A 19,372-nucleotide genomic window follows, 5' to 3' on the forward strand; every position below is an offset into this window, starting at 1 on the left:
ATTATTGTTTAATCATGGGGAGCATCACAATGAATCCAACTTTTAGCCAATGTCAACACATGCATTTTCAATAATGTATAGTGATCTGAAGTGGGAAGCTTGACTTTTCCCCACACCGTCTGCTTTAATATGGGTATAGTTAGGACTATGGTACTATCACACTGATTGTGGTCAGTTTACTGGCGCAAAGAGGGTTGCACCAGCAGCTTTCATGGTTAATGTGCTTTAGATACTTATTGTTTAAATGCACTATGCCATTGAAAGTCTACATTCGAAATTGTAATGGGGCTAAGACCTTACTCTATATTGTTATGAAATATATACATATATATATCTCTATATCATCTTGACTAATTTCGAATGTTTCAAAACTGGACAATGGCCTTTTAAAAATGGCTGAAGATGTGTCTGTCTGAGACCCTGAACAAAAGGGAATGTTTTGCACAATCACAGAAACTTCTGCTTCTCTATATCGCTCCCTCTATCTCTGAAGAGACTCTAATGGCCCCTGTGGGTGCAGAGACCAAATTCATAGGGAATTATACAAAATATTTCTGCATTCGTAGGACTGGCCTACTGGAACTGATTCATTTGTTAAGACAAAGGAACCTGCAACCTCCTGTTAAGACTTAATGGTTGAACATTAACAGTCTCAGGAACCCAGTCAAAGGGGTATACACCCTTTGTCAAAGCTAAAGTGGAAGGTGGGAGTCATGTGACATGCCCCCATTCCCCGAGCTGTGAAAGCTATAATATTGCATTGTGGAGCTGCAAAGCTCTGCATCTTTCCATCCACCTAATAGTAGACACAGAAAAGGGGCTCAGTCCAGATTGGAATGACTACCCCAACTTCACTTTCTACTGGAACATCTGTAACAGCAGCTACAAGACAGGCACACGAAGATGAACCAATCTCATCATGGAAGTCAACTCTACTGGAAAACTGAATTATCCAGCATCGGTTCAGTCTGCAGACTTTGATTCTGAACTCTGACCATATGTGAAACAGCCATATGTGAAACAATCAGTGAAAAGGGGGCAATGTTGCTATCGTTTTCCTGCATTTGAGTGTGTCAATAAACTAACCAAATACACCTATCATGTGTTTGCTGTGGGGTTATTAATAGAAATTGGATCACACTTAAATGGAGGGGTTTGGAAATATGCCACTTTATGAAGGTGGGGTAATCAAAATGTCTTTCTGTTTATGGACGGGTAGTGAGGGGAAGTATCAGGGCTCTAAATTAAAGGCCTTCCTGTCTGATTTATTTGGGGTTGGAATACTGTGGCAATTGAATTGGTGCTATTTATGGAATTTAACTGTGCGCATAGAATAGACTGTAAACAGGCAACATCATCCTTGGGGAAAATAAGAATTTAAATGTTCTGCTCTCATATTCTAGAAGGGATATAGAGTTGTACTGTATATTTTGTGTAATGCAATGAATTTAATAATTTCCAAAAGCTGTAGTGGATTTATAATTTGATATGTGTGGAAGTAACAAAGTGGTAATATCCTTTCCTATCAAAAAAGAGAGGAAATTTTCAAATGATATCACAGCATTTGTAGTTAGTTAGTTACCCCTATTTCCTATTATTATTTTCTCTCCTCTAGATTAATTCAGAGGGAGCTGCAGCTTCAACAACCAAGAAAAATTTCATTGATCAGTTCTTTGGCATAGAATATGAAACCTCGTATCCTTTATAGAAAACAGAGCAAAGCAGATGGGCAGCCTCTGTTGGGAAAAATTGGAGGATGCAAACCGTTGTATTCCAGTGCTTGAAAACTGTAATGAATTTTATCTCTCCTAATTTCCAACAACCCCGCTCCCCCCCAATCCCCACATTGGATTGCCTTTAAAAAATTTGTTCCTCTGCCTTTATAAATACCAATTTATTCATTGATTGTTAAAAAATACGGGCCGGAATTCTCCCAAAATCTGGCAGTGTCAGGTTCTGACTGAAAGCAGGCACGTATGTCTCCAGATTCACAGCCAAGTGGTCACACAGATTTTCTGGTATACTGTGCACAAAGAATTTGGAGCGTGGTTTGTGCAGTCACTGGAATTTGGGGCGGGGATTGGGGGTCACAGAGATCAGGGCTGATCTGTAAAGGGCGCCCCAGTCTGTGCAGGAATGAAACCCCACCCCCAACTGCCACGCCTGCATGCAGATGCGCACCCACAAATTTTTGGGACAATGCCCCACCGCGCATGCATTGGGGTATTCCCCTCATAGACATTGGGAATGCCAAGGGCACTGCCTGGTCATGTCCCTCACCACTCGGGGGCTATATACTTAACTGTGTGTCCCCAGTGTGATCATCATGGCTGTTTTTTGTTTTTTGACCCAGTAGTGATTTATGCTGGTGTGATGTCGAGCTGGCTGTGTGGGATGATACGGTAAGGGTGGAAGTAGAGGCTTTAAGTCCTATAATGATATATTATAAAATATGTTAATCAGGCTCCCTAAATCTTGCTTTTCTTTTTGCTTTTGAATGGCAGCTGTTCATCATTCTGCCATTCTCACGGCCTGTAAACATTTTTTATTTCTTGACCCATTGCCACACTCCCTTTGGCCTTGAACCACCAACCCTTTTATCAATTAATCTCTCCTACCTATCCCCCTTTGGTATCTCCCCCCCCCCCCCCCCCCCCCCCCCCCCCCCAAACCACGACCCCACACACACACTTTCTTGCTTAGAACCTAATATATGCCTTACTTTTCCCAATTCTGAAGAAAAATCATCGAACTGAACTGTTAACTGGTTTCTCTCTCCACAAACACTGCCTGGCCTGCTGAGTATTTCCAGCATTTTCTGTTTTGAAACAAATTTTCTTTTAGTTAGGATACTTTTGAGTTATCCATATATTACTTTATCAGTACTGGCTTTATATTGGTTAATCCTTAATTTTCTTAAAGCATGAAGTGCACTGAAACAGACGACGAGGAAGAAACAAAGGGCAAGGAAACGCAACTTCAGCTTAGTTGTTTCATTAATCAAGAAGTCAAATATCTTTTTACAGGGCTGAAGTTGGTGAGTACCAAACCGTGTCAAATTAATTAATGGTTAATGGCTTACAAAGAAGATTGAAACACATGAAATTCTAACAATTGATTTAGATTAAAAATCACCGTAGCCCTTCCAATTGTAATTTATTGTTCTCTTGTAATTCGAAGTGTGCTTTGTTTTATTGTGTCCAAAATGTTCAACAGTAGAGAACATTAAGGGTTTAAATTTGCTCAAGAATTACCGAAACTGCATCAGCTGCACTGGTCAGCAAGTAACTTCAATTTTTAATTTCTCAGCGTCTTCATGAAGAGATCACCAAACATTCTCCTACCTTGCAAAGAAATGCTTTGTATATAAAATCTGTAAGTATCATTTTAGCATTATTAGCTACATTTAGAAGATGTTGTTATAGTACGTTTTCAAGTTGCTAGTAGATAAAATATGAGCTTAAAGATAAATGTTGCACAACCTCTTGCAAATGTAATATATTCATGTTTTTAGACCATTCTTGTGAAAAAAGTGTTTAGTCGGGCCAATATATCTTGTTAAATGTTATCACTGCTATGTCAAATGATTGGGGAAGCTGTATGCTTTATTTTCCTTCCTTTTGTGTCAATGTTCTTCCCTCTTTTTTAAAAATACTGCACTCTAGCTAGCAGTAGAGTTCCATGGGCACCATCAGTCCTCGCATAGATTAGCCAGTGAAAGGAAATAAAGAATGTTCAGTTATGTTGTGTTTTTTAGGTCAGCAGAACATGCCATATAGCCAGTTAATTACTTTTGAAGTGTAATCAATGTTAGTGGACCATTTTTCATCTGTGAGCCACATCTGACTGTTGATGGGGCTGTTGTCCCCAGGTATCACCACTCAGTTCTATCCTCACGGCATGTACATGTGCACTCCAACAATAATTATATTTGGTGATTGTGAGAGAGGATCTCTTTCTCTCCCTCTCCCCCACACACGCGCGCACACACACAAAAAACACACATTGGAATATCGATCTCACTGATAGGTAACATTTTTTTTTCCTGCCTCCATCTTCCCATTAACTATTCAGAAATGCATTAGCTGGGAACCGTGCTGTTGCTGTGTCTTGTGCTTGATTTGCAGAACTGTGCAGATGTTCTTGATTTTGTCTTGATTTCTGCAGAACTGTCCTTTCATGAACATTATTTTTAATATTAGATGTTTGGAAGTATACAGAAATTGTACAAACTGATCAAATCATTATGCAGCTCCAATGGGCAACACACTCCTAGGATGAATTGTAATGTTGTGTAGTCCTATATGTGCTCATTTGACCATTTGAATTTTTATGTAATTTAGTCTAAAATTCGTCGTTTGCCTGCGTACCTTACGGTTCAGATGGTGAGGTTTTTCTACAAGGAGAAAGAGTCTGTAAATGCCAAAGTTCTCAAGGTATGTAGTTGTGCTCTATAGTATTGCACACAGTACATAAGTTGTTTGAAATATGTACATTGGGTTCCTTACATACCCATTTCGTAGATTAAGTGACCTTAATTTTGCTTTAGTTCATTTGTTTTGGTTGTCTTGCAGACAGCAAAGCTCAGGAGGTTTATTAAATTGAAATCTTTCAACCTCTCTTGCAATAAATCTAATATTGCATAAAGACCTCATGAAAAGTATTCATATGGCTCTCTCTTAGTAGTGCAAACTTGAATATTGCCGAAAAGGGAGACATGATGCCAAAGCTTTTTATCTTGCTACGCTCCAGCATCCCCTTTTTTACTCGTGTGGTCTTGCCAGCCTATACAAAGCCAGAGATCACCTTGTTTATCCATTCAAAAAAGGCCCGTGGAATAAAGTTGGGGAGACACTGAAAAACAAACAGGAATCTCGGGAGGACTGTCATTTTCACTGTCTGTACCCTCCCAGCCAGTGATAGCAGGAGCATGTCCCACCTTCGGAAGTCTTCCTTCATTTGGTCCACCAGTCGGGCCAAATTTAGCTTATATAGCCGTTCCCATTCCCGTACCACCTGATGCCTAGGTACCGAAAGCTTCCCCCTAATACTCTAAACGGCAACTCCCCCAGTCGCTTCTCCTGCCTCCTTGCCTGGATCGCGAACATCTCCCTTTTCCCCATGTTCAATTCATAATCCGAAACCTGCCAAATTCCCCCAGAACCCTCATAATTTCTCCCATCCCCTCTAGTGGGTCAGAAACATATAGGAGCAGGTCATCTGTGTGTAGCGAGACTCTGTGTTCCACCTCTTCCCGAACCAGCCCCTTGAGGCTGTCAGCGCAATTGCCAGCAGCTCTATGGCCAGCGCAAACAGCGATGAGTAGAGGGGGCATCTTTGCTTCATTCCCCCGGTGCAGCCTAAAATAGCCTGATGTCAACCTGTTCGTCTGTACACTTGCCTAGGCGCCTGATACAGCAGTCTAACCCAGTCGATGAAGCCCTGTCCAATCTCAAACCGCCCCAGCACCTCCCACAGATAGGTCCATTCCACCCGATCAAAGGCCATCTCTGCATCTATTGCGGCCACTACGTCTACGTCCCTACCCTCTGGGGGCATCATGATCACATTGAACAGTCTTCTAACGTTGGCCGCCAACTGCCTGCCCTTAACAAATCCCGTCTGGTTCTCCCCAATCACATCCGGAATGCAGTCTTCGATCCTTGAGAACAAGATTTTGGCCAACAGTTTGGCGTCAACATTTAATAAGCAGATTGGTCTGTAGGACCCGCGTAGCTCCGGGTCCTTCTGCTGCTTCAAGATCAGTGAGATTGTGGCCTGTGACATTGTCGGGTGAAGCACTCCTCGCTCCCTTGCCTCATTAATGACCTCATCAGCAGCAGCCCCAGCATCCCAGAGAACTTATTATAAAACTCCACCGGGTACCCGTCCGGTCCTGGGGCTTTACCCGACTGCATGGCCTTCAGCCCTTCTGCTATTTCTTCAATCCCAATCGGGGCCCTCAGCCCTTCTACCAGCCCTTCCTCCACCTTCTTCAGGAACCTCAGGCCCCCTAAGAATTGCCTCATCCTTTCCGATTCATATAGGCTGCTATAAAACTCCCTGAACGCACAGTTAACCCCTGCTGAATCTCTGACCAATTTCCCGTCTCAGTCCTTCACTTTGCCAATCTCCCTGGCTGCCTCCCTCTTTCTGAGCTGCAGCGCAAGCATTCTGCTGGCCTTCTCTCCAGACTCGTATATCGTCCCCCTCGCCTTCTTGATGATCTTTATGATATACAGATTATTATTCCAGATTTATTTGCTTAATTGAATTTGTATTCACAGTTGCCATGGTGGAATTTGAGCTAACATCTCTGGATTACTCGTCCAGTAACATACCATTGTGCATGCCTCTTTCCCATGCTCTAAGATCATGCGATTTGCCCTTGACTCTACTGTCTCGCCTGATCCTCAAATCCTTTGATTCCCTTAGAGTCCAAAATCTATCCACCCCAGCCTTGAACATACATATTCCTGCCAATGACAGTGGCAGCACATCCCATCCCTTGAAGTCCAACTTCATCTGCTCCACCAACTGAGTCAAATTTAACTTGTGCAGCTGCGCCCAATCCAATGTCACCTGAATGCCAAAGTATCCAAACTTGCCCCCACTACTCTTCGCCAGATCTGTGCCCAGACCTTGATACACCCACACCTTGTTCCCTTCCCAGGTACACTTCCTCGTCTGCCTCACCTACCGAAGAATCTTCTCTTTATATAAAAAGCAGTGCAACCGCACCACCATCGCCCTTGGCGGCTCGCCTGTTGCGTCCTCACCTCAGCCATAAATAGCCAACCTTTTTTTTTGTATAATATTTTTATTCTCCATTTTCTTCAGAATTTACACCCCACCAACAAACAGCAAACGGTAACGAATACAATGTCAATCCCCCTACCAACAACAGCGATACCATCCTCCCCCCCCCCCCCCCCCCCCCCCCCCCAACCCCCAAACAACGGCCCACCTGACCATATAAGCACCAAATAAAACAAAACCTCCCCACAAGGAGAAAAGGAATCAGGAATCACCTACGGTCACCGTTGACATATATAGCATGTATAGTCCAACGCTTCCCTCCCGCTCGCCTAATATTCAATACCATCCAATTCCCGAAAGAGTACCGTGAATGACACCCATTTATTGTAGACACCCCCACCCCTCCTCCTGCTCCCAAACTCCTCCCCTCCACTTCCTCTTGTAAACTCCTCCCCCCAACCTCTGTTCCTTCCCCCAACTTTTCACCCCGGCTATACTCACCGAGCCTGTTCTACCAGGCTCTGATGGCCGCAGCCCCTCCCCCCACCTCACTCCTGTTCACTGGCCAGCTTAAACCGGCCAAATAGCCGACCTCTTATCATGAAACTGTCACTTGGATTCTGCAGCCTGGGGAAGAAACCTCTCAGAATCCACCCTGTCAAACCCCCTCGGAATCTTGTGTTTCATTTTATTCAACCTCTGCCTTGAAATGAGGTAAATATTAGGTAAAACGGGTTAAAAAAATATAGGCAACAGGTGGGAGGTGGGTTTGAGACCACAGAGATCAGCCATGATCTGATTAAATGGTTCGAAGGGCTGAATTCCCTACTTCTGCTCCTAATTCCTATGTTCCTATATCCTTCTTAGTTGTGAGCCCAAATGTTCACAGTGCTCCAAGTATGGCTCATGTTACTGAAAAATTTCCTTATTCTTGGCCTTTATTACAAGAAGTTTAAAGTACAATTTAGCCTTTGCCCTCCTAAGGGCTTTTTGGAACGGGGAGGTTGGTGTTGCCGAATATAATGATCTATGATTGGATGGCGAATATCGCCATGGTTAGGAAATGGGTAGTGGAGTGGGGGAGGGGTCGACATGGGGACAGATGGAAGCGGCTTCTTGTAAGGGAACGAGCTTGAGGGCATTGTTAACAGCGCCCCTGCCATTCTTTCCGGCCGGATATTCTCTGAGCCCAGTGGTGGTGTCGGCCTTGAGGGTGCCTCGCTGTGGGCAGAATGGTAACTCTTCTGCCAGATCTGCTAGGTTTTTCCCGCTTTTTATATTTTTATTTCTGACTTTCAACATCAACAGTATTTTGCTTTTTCCAAGCATAATCTCATTTCTGTGCTTTATGCCCGTAGACCTTTTTCCTCTGCATCAGACATTTTCCTACTTTTCCCTTAAAAGGTATGGTAATTTCTGCCTCACCTATCCCTCATGGCAAGACGCCCTTTTAGATGCTTCAACATCTCTTTATGAAAACTAATTTCTACTAATCTCTCTCATAAAACTCGCAGCTGCAATTTTAACATGCTGATCTCTCATCACTGGCTCCATAAGCAAAGGAAATAGCGTTTCCCATTGTATCAAGACGGCACGGCCGCACAGTGGATAGCATTGTTACTTCACAGCTCTGGGGTCCCAGGTTCGATTCCTGGCTTGGGTCACTGTCTGTGCGAAGTCTGAACGTTCCCCCCGTGTCTGCGTGGGTATCCTCCGGTGCTCTGGTTTCCTCCCATAGTCTAAAGACGTGCAGGTCAGGTGGATTGTCCATGCTAAATTGCCTTTAGTGTCCACAAAGGTTAGACTGGGTTACGGGGATAGGGTGGAGGTGGGGCTTAGGTGGGATGCTCTTTCCAAGGGCCAGTGCAGACTTGATGGGCCGAATTGCCTCCTGCACTGTAAAGTCTATGATTCTATGGATCAAAACTCTTCATAATTGTAAAACCCTCAATCTCCTCAAACGTCTGTGTTCCTGTAGAAATAAACCCAGTGGCTTAAGCATCTTCTCATAACTGTTGGGCGGGATTCTCCAGCCCCGCCCGCCCTGTGACCGAAAATTCCCACCTGAGGCCAATGGACCTTTACATGGTCCGCGACCCGTACGTGGCAATCTTGCGGCAAGTGGGCGGAATAATTCAGTCCATAGTTTTGTATCCGTTGTAGCATCTTAGCGAATCTACAATGTCTCCGATGCACACAGTTATTTCAACATTAAATTCAGCATTGTTATTTTCTTTTAGTACCTATACGTACCAGCACTGTTGTGTTTGCTAATGGACTAGTCCAGAGACCTGTGCTAATAATCCAGAGATTGTAAATTCAGACCCCACAATGGTTATTTGGGAATTTCTTTCTTTAAAAAAATAAATAGAAATTCTAAATTGGTAAAAATGACCATGATGATTTTGGTATGTTGCTAACTGGCTCACTAGGAAAGAGAGCCTGCTGTCGTTACCTGATTTAGTCTGTGACTTGCATAACCAAGTGTTTAACTCTTAAATCCCCCCTGAGGGGGTATAGCAAGTCAGTCAGTTGTATCAAATCACTACAAAGAATAAACTGAAAGGAGGCCAAAAGAAAAAAAAAATCCGAGCACCAGCCAAACATCCTTGTTTTCATCTCCCATGACTTCAAAGCTGATTTTAAAAAATTATATTTTGTTACTCTTTCATTGGTACTTGGGTGTACTTCGACAACTTCATTAATACTATTCCCTCTGTACTGCCAGTGCTGGATATTTCCCATTCCCCTGTCATATTGATTTTAAATCTGTCTGATTGCCTTATTTATCCTTTCTAAGGATGTTGAAAGCTGTCCCTTCTCATGAGCACTTCTTTGCCCAAGCTCTCTCCAATGCCCTGTAAATGTGAGGCCTTCCCTGACCTGCGCCATTTGTTGATCTGCCAAATCTTTAAAGTGCTTATTGTGTGCCATGGGAAGTAGTCTGTCTGTAACTAAAATTTTGCTTATTTTATGTATATTTCCTTAAACTCCCCCTAGAATGTAATAAATTTGGGCGCCTGATGCAGTGTTAAAACTTGGATTTGGAAAAGTAACAGTTTAGGTTTAAACTATTTGTATATATGTTTAGTTTAAATCGGATATTTATTATCATCTTTGTAATTTGCTGCTCTGTGAAGTATATTCTAACTTCCAGCATTGCAAATTGTATTCGAAGTTTTTGTAGCAGAGGCCCATAAAAGTAAACAACTTCATGGTACAATTTCTGCAGCAGTCTTGGAACAAATTTGTTTTTATTATTGTCCTCAGGATGTCAAGTTTCCTTTAATGCTGGATGTATATGAACTATGCATACCAGAGCTACAAGAGAAAATGGTGCCACACAGGTCAAAATTCAAGGAACAAGAAGACCAGAAAGTCGATATGCAAACAATGAAGGTAATCTGGGAAGGAGCATTCTTGCCATTTAGCAAAGAGCCTTCTTCATTGCTGCGTGGCTAATTACATAACTGATTAATGAATCAGAGATGAAGTTGACCTGTCAAACTATTTGATAGTGCATCAAATACACAATGAGCCTTGATGAAATAATGCTATACAATATTTTGCATGAAATTAGTGATGATGTTCAGTTGTGCAAAAAAACATTTATGTGCTAAGGAATGGGGTGGCATCCATCATCACTCGTGGTCCAACCATAGCATAGTAAAGTATGGCAAAGCACCTATTGTACGTGATAATGTGTCTTATCTCTGCTTCAAAACAGAACCACCCCCTCATTTCCTGGGCAAGCCATCCTGTAGCAGCTCTGAGAGTTTGAAAATGTGTTCTTGAAGTATATGCAATTTCAGTGTTGTGACCATACAAAGTAGAATCTTGATTGGTGATGGCATTTATACTTGTATCTATACTTGTGGTTTGGCTTTAAAAGTAATTCTGAAGATTCAATATTTTCCCACAATTGATGATGGCCAAACTCATTTCACAGTAACATCTTTACAACCAGTTGAAGGAGGCAACCCCTCAGTCTGAGCAAGATTTAACCCAAAGGCCATTTGCAATTCTACTACACCAGTCTTATCCTTGCATCTGACTTTTTCCTCCCGTTCTTCAAAAGAGAAATCACGCACTTAGATTACATTAACTGCCGAAAACAAATGCAATGGAATTTAAGACTTTACACCTTAAGCACAAAATTAGAACACCATTGCTTTGACTAGTTTAGAATTCTGACAGCATATTAGTGACCTATTTTGTCATAGGGGTAACCCCAGGTTAAAGAGGTGTGAATTGTCTCAAGCCAAGACAGTTGGTAGGATTTTGCAAGCCCAGGCCAAATGGTGGGGGATGAATGTAATGCGGCATGAATCCAAGGTCCCGGTTGAGGCCATACTCATGTGTGCAGAACTTGGCTATAAGTTTCTGCTCGCCGATTTTGTGTTGTCACGCGTTCTGAAGGCCGCCTTGGAGAAAACTTATTGGAGATCAGAGGCTGAATGCTCTTGACTGCTGAAGTGTTCTCTGACTGGAAGGGAACATCCCTGCCTGGTGATTGTCGCATGATGTCCGTTCATCCGTTGTTGCAGCGTCTGCATGGTCTTGCCAATGTACCACGCTTCGGGACATCCTTTCCTGCAGTGTATGAGGTAGACAACGTTGGCCGAGTCGCACGAGTATGTACCACGTACCTGGTGGGTGGTATTCTCACATGGAATGGTGGTACCCATGTTGATGATATGGCACGCCTTGCAGAGATTGCCATGGCAGGGTTGTGTGGTGTCATGGTCGCTGTTCTGAAGGCTGGGTAGTTTGCTGCAAACAATGGTTTGTTTGAGGAGAACAGTGCTCTAGGTATGGTCTCACCAAAGCCCTGTAAAATTGCAGCAAGGCTTCCTTACTCTTGCACTCTAGCCCCTTTGTAATAAAGGTCCTGGACCATTTGCCTTTCTTAATTGCTTGCTGTACCTGCATGTTAACTTTGTGTTGTACAAAGACATCCTTGTGTCCTGAAACATGAATATTTAAAAGTTTTTAATAATTTAAAATCTGCTTTTCTAATCTTTCTACAAGAATGTATAATCTCAGGGCAGCACGGTGGCGCAGTTGTTAGCATTGCTACCTCATGGCGCCGTGGTCCCAGGTTCGATCCCAGCTCCTGGTCATTGTCCGTGTGGAGTTTGCACATTCTCCCCGTGTTTGCGTGGGTTTCGCCCCCATAACCCAAAGATTTGCCGGGTAGGTGGATTCATCATGCTAAATTGCCCCCTAATTTGGGGGGGGGGGGGTGAATTAGGTACTCTAAAAAAAATTTTTTTATAAAGAATGTATAATCTCTCATTTTCTCCCATTATATTTCATCTGCTACCGTGCCCACCTCATCTGTCTATATTGTTTTGCATCCTCTTTGTATCCTTCTCACTATTTACTGTCCCCACAAACCCTTATTTTGTGTGATGAACTTTTTTGTGGCACCTTGTTCAATACTTTGTGGAAATCCATATATATATATATAGGTACGGTGTCTCAAAACCGGCAACATTGGGGCGGAAACTGTGCCAGATTTCAGATCAAGGTTCACTAAATAGACCAGTGCATGAGTGGAAAAGGGGGTAACTAGTCAGGTGTCATACTCTGCTAATGTAGCGCCTAGCCAAATTGTAACGGTAAGCTTTTGATGCCTAGTACATTGTAAAAGTGTCCTGTTTATGGACAACTCCAGTTTTTGGACTGCCGGATTTGAGACACTGTACTGTACAACATCCACAGGTTTGCCTTTATGTACCTTGTTAGTTACAATTTCGTAGAGCTCTAAATTTGTCAGACATTATTTCTGTTCATCAAAGCATGTTGACTCCTTCGTAAGAATCCAGAATTTTACCAGTGACTGATGTCAGACTAACTGACCTTTAGTTCCTACTTTTGCCCCCACCCTCCTTTCTTGAATAGTCAAGATACTATTGCGACCTTCCAATCCACTAGCACTGTTTTACGATCTAGGGAATTTTGGAAGATGTAATGCACTCCTTGGGCGAAATTCTCCGACCCCACGCAGGGTCGGAGAATCGCCCGGGGCCGCTGAAAATCCCGCCCCTGCCGTGGCAGAAATTGTCCGCCACCCGGGAATTGGCGGGGTTGGGAATCGCGCCACGTCGAGCGGCGATTCTCCGGCCTGCGATGGGCCGAAGTCCGGCCGCTGGGAGGCGCCTCCCACCGCCGAGGTTTGAACCACCTCCACCACCGCGATCGGGCCAGTGCCGTGGGGGCACTCTTTCTCTTCCGCCGCCACCACAGCCTCCACCATGGCGGAGGCGGAAGAGAATCCCCCAATGCGCATGCGCAGGTGGTGACGTCAGCTGCCGCTGATGTCACCGCCGGCGCATGCACGAACCGGCGAATGCCTTTCGGCGGGCGGTGGGCGTCAAAGGCCGTTGGTGCCGGTTTTGGCGCCAGTCGGCATGGTGCCAACCGCTCCGGCGCGTGCCTAGCCCCCAAAGGTGCGGAGAATTCCGCACCTTTGGGGAGGCCCGACGCCGGAGTGGTTGGCGCCACTCTGCTACGCCGGGACCCCTCACCCCGCCAGGTAGGGGAGAATCCCGGCCCTCGTCTCTAGCCAACTCTTTTAGATGTAGTTCATCAAGTCCAGGGAATTTGCTGGCTTTGAGCTCAATTTGTTTCTCTAGCACCTTCCTTCTGGTATTAATTACTTTATGTTCTTCACTTCCATTGACTCCTTGGCTCCACACTATTTTTGGTATTCTTTTTGTGTCTTCTATAAAGATAGATACAAAACAAAATGTTTGTTTAACGTCTGCCATTTCTTTATTCCCCGTTTTACCTTTATTAAAAGCAAGTTACTGCAGATGATGAAATCTGAAACTTAAACCGAAATACTGGGCAATCTCAGCAGGTCTGACGGCATCTGTGGAGAGAGAAGGGAGCTAATCATAGAATCATAGAATTTGCAGTGCAGAAGGATGCCATTAGGCCCATCGAGTCTGCACTGGCCCTTGGAAAGAGTACCCTACCCAAGCCCACACCTCCACCCCATCCCAGTAACCCCACCCAACCTTTTTGGACACTAAGGGCAATTTATCATGGCCAAGGGTGGCACAGTGGGTAATATTGCCGCCTATGGCGCTGAGGACCCGGCCCTGGGTCACTGTCATGTGGAGTTTGCACATTCTCCCTGTGTCTGCGTGGGTTTCACCCCCACAACCCAAAGATTTGCAGGTTAGGTGGATTGGCCACGCTAAATTGCCCCTTATCTAGAAAAAATAATTGGGTGTACTCAATTTTTTTTTTTTAAATTATCATGGCCAATCCACCTAACCTGCACGACTTTGGGAGGAAACCAGATCACCCGGAGAAAACCCACGCCGACACTGGGAGAAAGTGCAAATCCGCAAACAGTGACCCAAGCCGAGAATTGAACCTGGGACCCTGGAACTGTGAAGCAACTGTGCTAACCACTGCTACCATGCCCTTCTCAGTCTGGATGGCATATATAATATGTGTGATTATCTTCTTAAATATGGCTTTTTGAATATTTATTTAACTCTTTTTCTTGCCAGCTTTTCTCCTTTATTATCAATTTTTTTTGTCCTTTGCTTCTAAGACTAGCAATCTCTAGGTTTACTACTATTCGCATTTTCAACTCATAGTATCGTTAACTTCTTTGGTCAGTGATGAATGGATCACTTTTGCCATGGAGTTTCTGTTTTCAACAAAATGTATTTTTGCTGAGCGTTTTGAATTATTTATTTCGTATTGCTGAAAAAAAAAAGGCATGCAGTTGAACCTTTTTTATCTTGCACTCAGGACAAAATACAAGAAGGCCAAATTTCAAAGGCAGCAAAAATGTTATTGCATGAGGAAAGGGTGCTGATTGGTTGACAGGTTGACTCTGGGCGAAGCGTTGCATTTCACTAGGAAGCTACTGTCCTCTGCCTTTAATTTTAAGGCGGTACAATGCCTAGACATGTTCCTACAGGGGACAGGTTTTTGCATATGAATCTATCTGCTTTCTGGCATGCAGAAGTGAGCCACATTGCAAGCCCAACTGATTAATCTTAAATTGGTTTGTTAGTGTAACACTGGATTGTTAAGCAAGTACTGTTTAATCAAGGAATCATATCATTTATTTTAATGTTTGTCACTGCATATCTGCTGTTATACTGCATGATCTATTTTTCCAATTAACTTCCATCAATTCACCCCTCCTGTCTAATTGGTTTTATTAAGACCCTTGTCTTGGGTTTAATTAAGTACTTTTAAACTTGACGTGCAATTCAATCATTATATTATTGCGCTGTCCCATAGGATCCTTTGTTATGAGATTGCTAATAATCCGAATCTCATTACACAATACAATATCAAAATTATCCTCCTCTAATAACAGACCTGGAATCTCTGTTTCACTCCCCACAGGTGCTGCCAGGCATGTCGTGTATTTCCAGAATTTTCTGTTATTTTATATTAGTCTTATCCTTGGCATATTGTTCTAGGAAACTGTTTCATGTGCATTCTATGAGCTCGTCTTGCAGCCAGCCTTTGTCAATCTCTTGTGAATATTAAAGAGCCCATGATTGTTGGATTACTTTTGTTGCTCCCGTTATTTCTTGATCATCATCCTCTGGGTCAGGCAGGATTGATGGAGTGAGAAACCAAGTTACTGCTTTAGATGGATGATCATTTCTGAGAAAATAAAATGAATTATTGCTTCTGTTTCCCCAATTTGTATCTTAGGCATTTTTAATCACTAGATTGTTTAAATATACCATCACATTCATTTTTATTATTAGGCTGACACGAAAAATGGAAGTGGAGAACCAAAAGAAATCAAGTACGCACCATTTTATTTCCCTGATGGTAAGTAGAGAATTAATACTTCATTCTAATGTGAGACTGGTCCAGGGCAGCACGGCAGTGCACCCCCACAACCTAAAGAGGTGCAAGATAGATGAATTGCCCATTAATTTGGGGGAAAAAATGATTTGGGTACTTTAAAGTGTTTTTTTTAAAGTTCTTAACTGGGGATGGATCTGGCCTGGAATCAAAGGATCATAGGAAAAACAATAACTGAACAATGTGCCTCACGGTTCACAATGGTTTATGTGCTGCTAAGTAGTTCAGGGAACCATTTTAAACTTGCTTCCAGAGTAAAAGCTGTGCCCATTCTTGGATGCTCGAAATGACACTCAATCTAAATGTACTGAACAAGCCAGAAAGCTGATGCAGGAATTTTTTGGATGTTTTGCCTAACTTGATTTTTAAGAATGGATGGTATTTTTAAAAATAAATTTAGAGTACCCCAATTTGGTTTTTCTTCTGATTAAGGGGCAATTTAGCTTGGCCAATTTACCTACTCTGCATATCTCTTTGGGTTGTGGGGCTGAGACCCACGCAGACACGGGGAGAATGTGCAAACTCCACACAGACAGTGACCTGGAGGTCGGGATCGAACCCGGGTCCTCGCTGCCGTGAGGTAGCAGTGCTAACCACTGCGCCATTGTGCCGCCCTAAGAACTGAAGGTATATAAATGTATTAGTGAGCGAATGCTGTCGGTTCACTATGTGGATGCATAGCTTTTTAAAAAAGCAGCTTTGTGATTTTGTTTGTTACTTCTGGGACCCGCTACCTTCGAGCCCAAACTATCATCTGTGAGGTTTTTCCCTGCCTTAAATAATGGTTTGAGTTGACAGCTAGCTAGGGAAGTACTTGGTCTCTGCTGTCTTCACACTTAAGAGATCAGTAACGTGGCAGGGTGGAAATGAACATTTTTTTGCATACAGTTTAACATGCTTCATATTGAAACTAATTCTGGTTTTATTTTAACAGATTTAGGCTCAAATAACAGTGGGTACTATGATCTAATGGCAGTTCTAACACATCAAGGCAGGTCGAGTTCATCTGGTCATTATGTAGCTTGGGTTAGAAGAAAATCAGGTAATGTTTTATACACATTTTGTATTAGCCAATTAATAAAACAAAGCAATAGAGCAAGGCCTTATGTCACTGGAGGATGGAAAATTGATTTCTGCTCCTCATCACTATCGGATAACTATTAGAAAGTGAATGTCTGTGGACATCAACCCAGCTATAATGACTCCTTAATTGTTGAAAAACCCTCAGCCATTGATTGTCCGTATTCATATATAAATAATGACCCATGTGCTGGAAAACTGCCACAGCTATAGAGCCAAACCGGAGTGTAAGTTAGCGCCTTCAGGGAGGAGAAGTGTTAGTTTCAAAATCCTACAAGGTGCAATCAAAGCAAATTACACCAGAGAATGCAAGCCTAATTTATATAATTTAACCCTTGGAGCTTTTCCACTACACTTCCTTGCGCAAAAGGTGGCAGTATTCCAGAATTCTGTCCCTCAAAAAGCTATAGATACTAACTCAGTTTGGTTTCAAAGCAGGAATATGTATACTTTTGCTAGCTAAGGTTATTACAAATGTAACCTTTGAATCCGTGCAAGGCCAATATATTATTTCCAGGTTGCAGTGCTCAACTCGAGATATGGTCTAACCATGGCTTTGTATAGCTGTCGGAAAGCTTACACTCTTTTATATTCTAGCCCTCTAGTTATAAAGGCTAACAATGTTTTAGCCTTGATTATTTTTGTACCTGGTTACTGCATTTACACGATCTCTGTACATTGACCCCTCAAACTTTCTCGACCTCCGCTGTTACCAGCTTTTCACCATTTAAATAATACTGATCTATCCTTGTTTGGTCCAAAATGGATGAGCTGATGTGTGAAATCAGTCAATATCTGTCTGTAATTTTATACACACATCTGCATTCCTTTCAATATATTTTGTGCCATTGACAAACCTGAATATGTGGTTCCCTTTGTTGTCCAAGTATTTGTGGAATATTTTAACTAATCCATAAAAGACTCCTCCATGATAGAAAGTACAAATTCATGAAAATTCATTTGTGACATTTATATGGGAAGGAAGGATCTGCATTGATCAGAAAACGAGTGTTCAGTACTAAGGATCTACTTCCTGGTTCCATGTGCTGTTAGAATTTGATTGCCATAAGGGTGTGAAATTTACTATTTTTGACACTTTACCCTTGTATCTGTTACATGAGCATGTTTTCTGAGATCTTGTTTCCAGATCTTCATCAGTACCTCTTCTGGCTGGCTGCTGGACAGTGAGGTACTGTCCGAACACAGCATTCCCATTTTGTTTTTGTTACTCCTCCCTTAAAGGAGGTATCACATCCTTCCACAAATACTAGCTAGAAGCGATGCAGTGTGTTAAGCCTTCCCATTCTTAAATGACAGTCCTGGAATATATTTCCAAAATATTCTCACTTCAGCTAACATTGGAAGAAATTTTTGTTCCTCTTGAGTCAACATTGACAATATTTCCATGCCATGTGTATCTTTGGCAGACTTTGCTTTGCTGTTGGTGTGTTTTTATTCATATGTCTACATATCTCTGTACTTATTAATTTGTGTAATGTGCTGCAGAGCTGCCACAAAGTCTTGTCTGTTGCAATCGTATTCTAGCAAGCAGCTTTGAAGTAACGATTACATGCAAATGTATATCACATCAAAGGTGTGTATACTATGTATACTTAAATGTTAAAGTTTTCATTTTATTGAATTAATTTTAGATGAGTGGATCAAATTCGACGATGATAAAGTCAGTGTTGTGGCACCTGAAGATATTCTGAAGCTGTCTGGTGGTGGTGACTGGCATATAGCCTATGTTCTACTTTATGGGCCTCGTAGACTAGAATTAATTGAAGATGAATCTCCGCAGTGATGCCGTGGTTGAGCACAAATACCTTCAGTTCTGTTATCGTGCATGGCTATTACTGTTTTATGATACCATCATTTTTTGTAGCTTACTTGAGTAAGTCTGCAAAGGGAAGGTGTTGCCTCAACTGTGTTCCTGGTAACTGCTTCACATCATCTACCACACCTTTTGAAAACAAATCAGGCATTAGTTGAGGGAGACCTGTGGATTTGATCTATTCTTAATTCTGACATTTCTCAGTGTGGAATAAAAAAAAACAAGTGATCCATAATTCTTCTGTTTTGTTCCTTTTTATGTTAAATGTGGTTCTGAGTCATGTGTGGCTAATGGTGACTGGTTATGTGATGCTGTAAAAGAGAGAAGCAAAGTTAATGAATACTGTGTTGAATGGTTTCTTTATTTTACTAAGTAGTGTAAAATAAAAATACAATGTAAACTTTGCATTGTAAACTTTACATTGTAACTACATGCCAAGTTTTAATATTTTTCCATTATTGTATTGCTGCTTCAGTCAAAACCAGTTTGCCTAAAACCACATTGTGTTGTACAATGTAAATTCATAAAACTTACATGTTTCACTAAAACTTTGTAGTTTAACTTTATATGAAATAAGAATTGCTGAAAAGCGATCATCTGAAACTCTGAACCTAGGAAAATGAATCAACATCATTATCTGATTCACCTGATGTGATTCAAAATCACTTGATCTTCCATTTGTTATTTCGGCGTTGGATTTGAATTCCTCTAAAATGCAGGGTTACTGAGCTAAGGTGGGGGGGGGGCTTGTGTTTTTCTATAGGAAAGGAGAATCAGTTGGCAACTGCCTTGTGCATTGCATAGGATTTACTTCATATCAGCCTGGAAAGGGAG

At 42.3% G+C, this 19,372-nt stretch overlaps 1 protein-coding gene across 2 annotated transcripts in view; it reads left to right on the forward strand.

Moving 5' to 3' along the window:
- Positions 1–19,082, forward strand: part of usp14 (ubiquitin specific peptidase 14 (tRNA-guanine transglycosylase)) — a 53,770-nt gene extending 34,688 nt beyond the window's left edge. For both annotated transcript variants that reach the window (XM_038809215.1, XM_038809216.1), the window contains 8 exons: positions 1,616–1,695; positions 2,923–3,037; positions 3,310–3,375; positions 4,344–4,436; positions 10,030–10,158; positions 15,522–15,588; positions 16,559–16,666; positions 18,357–19,082. In XM_038809215.1, the coding sequence (XP_038665143.1) occupies positions 1,616–1,695; positions 2,923–3,037; positions 3,310–3,375; positions 4,344–4,436; positions 10,030–10,158; positions 15,522–15,588; positions 16,559–16,666; positions 18,357–18,508 (810 nt within the window). In that variant the 3' untranslated portion in view covers positions 18,509–19,082. The remainder of the gene's footprint in view (positions 1–1,615; positions 1,696–2,922; positions 3,038–3,309; positions 3,376–4,343; positions 4,437–10,029; positions 10,159–15,521; positions 15,589–16,558; positions 16,667–18,356) is intronic.
- The last annotated feature ends 290 nt before the right edge of the window (positions 19,083–19,372 follow it).

Source organism: Scyliorhinus canicula, chromosome 10 (genome assembly GCF_902713615.1).
Source record: "Scyliorhinus canicula chromosome 10, sScyCan1.1, whole genome shotgun sequence".
NCBI lineage: Eukaryota > Metazoa > Chordata > Chondrichthyes > Carcharhiniformes > Scyliorhinidae > Scyliorhinus > Scyliorhinus canicula.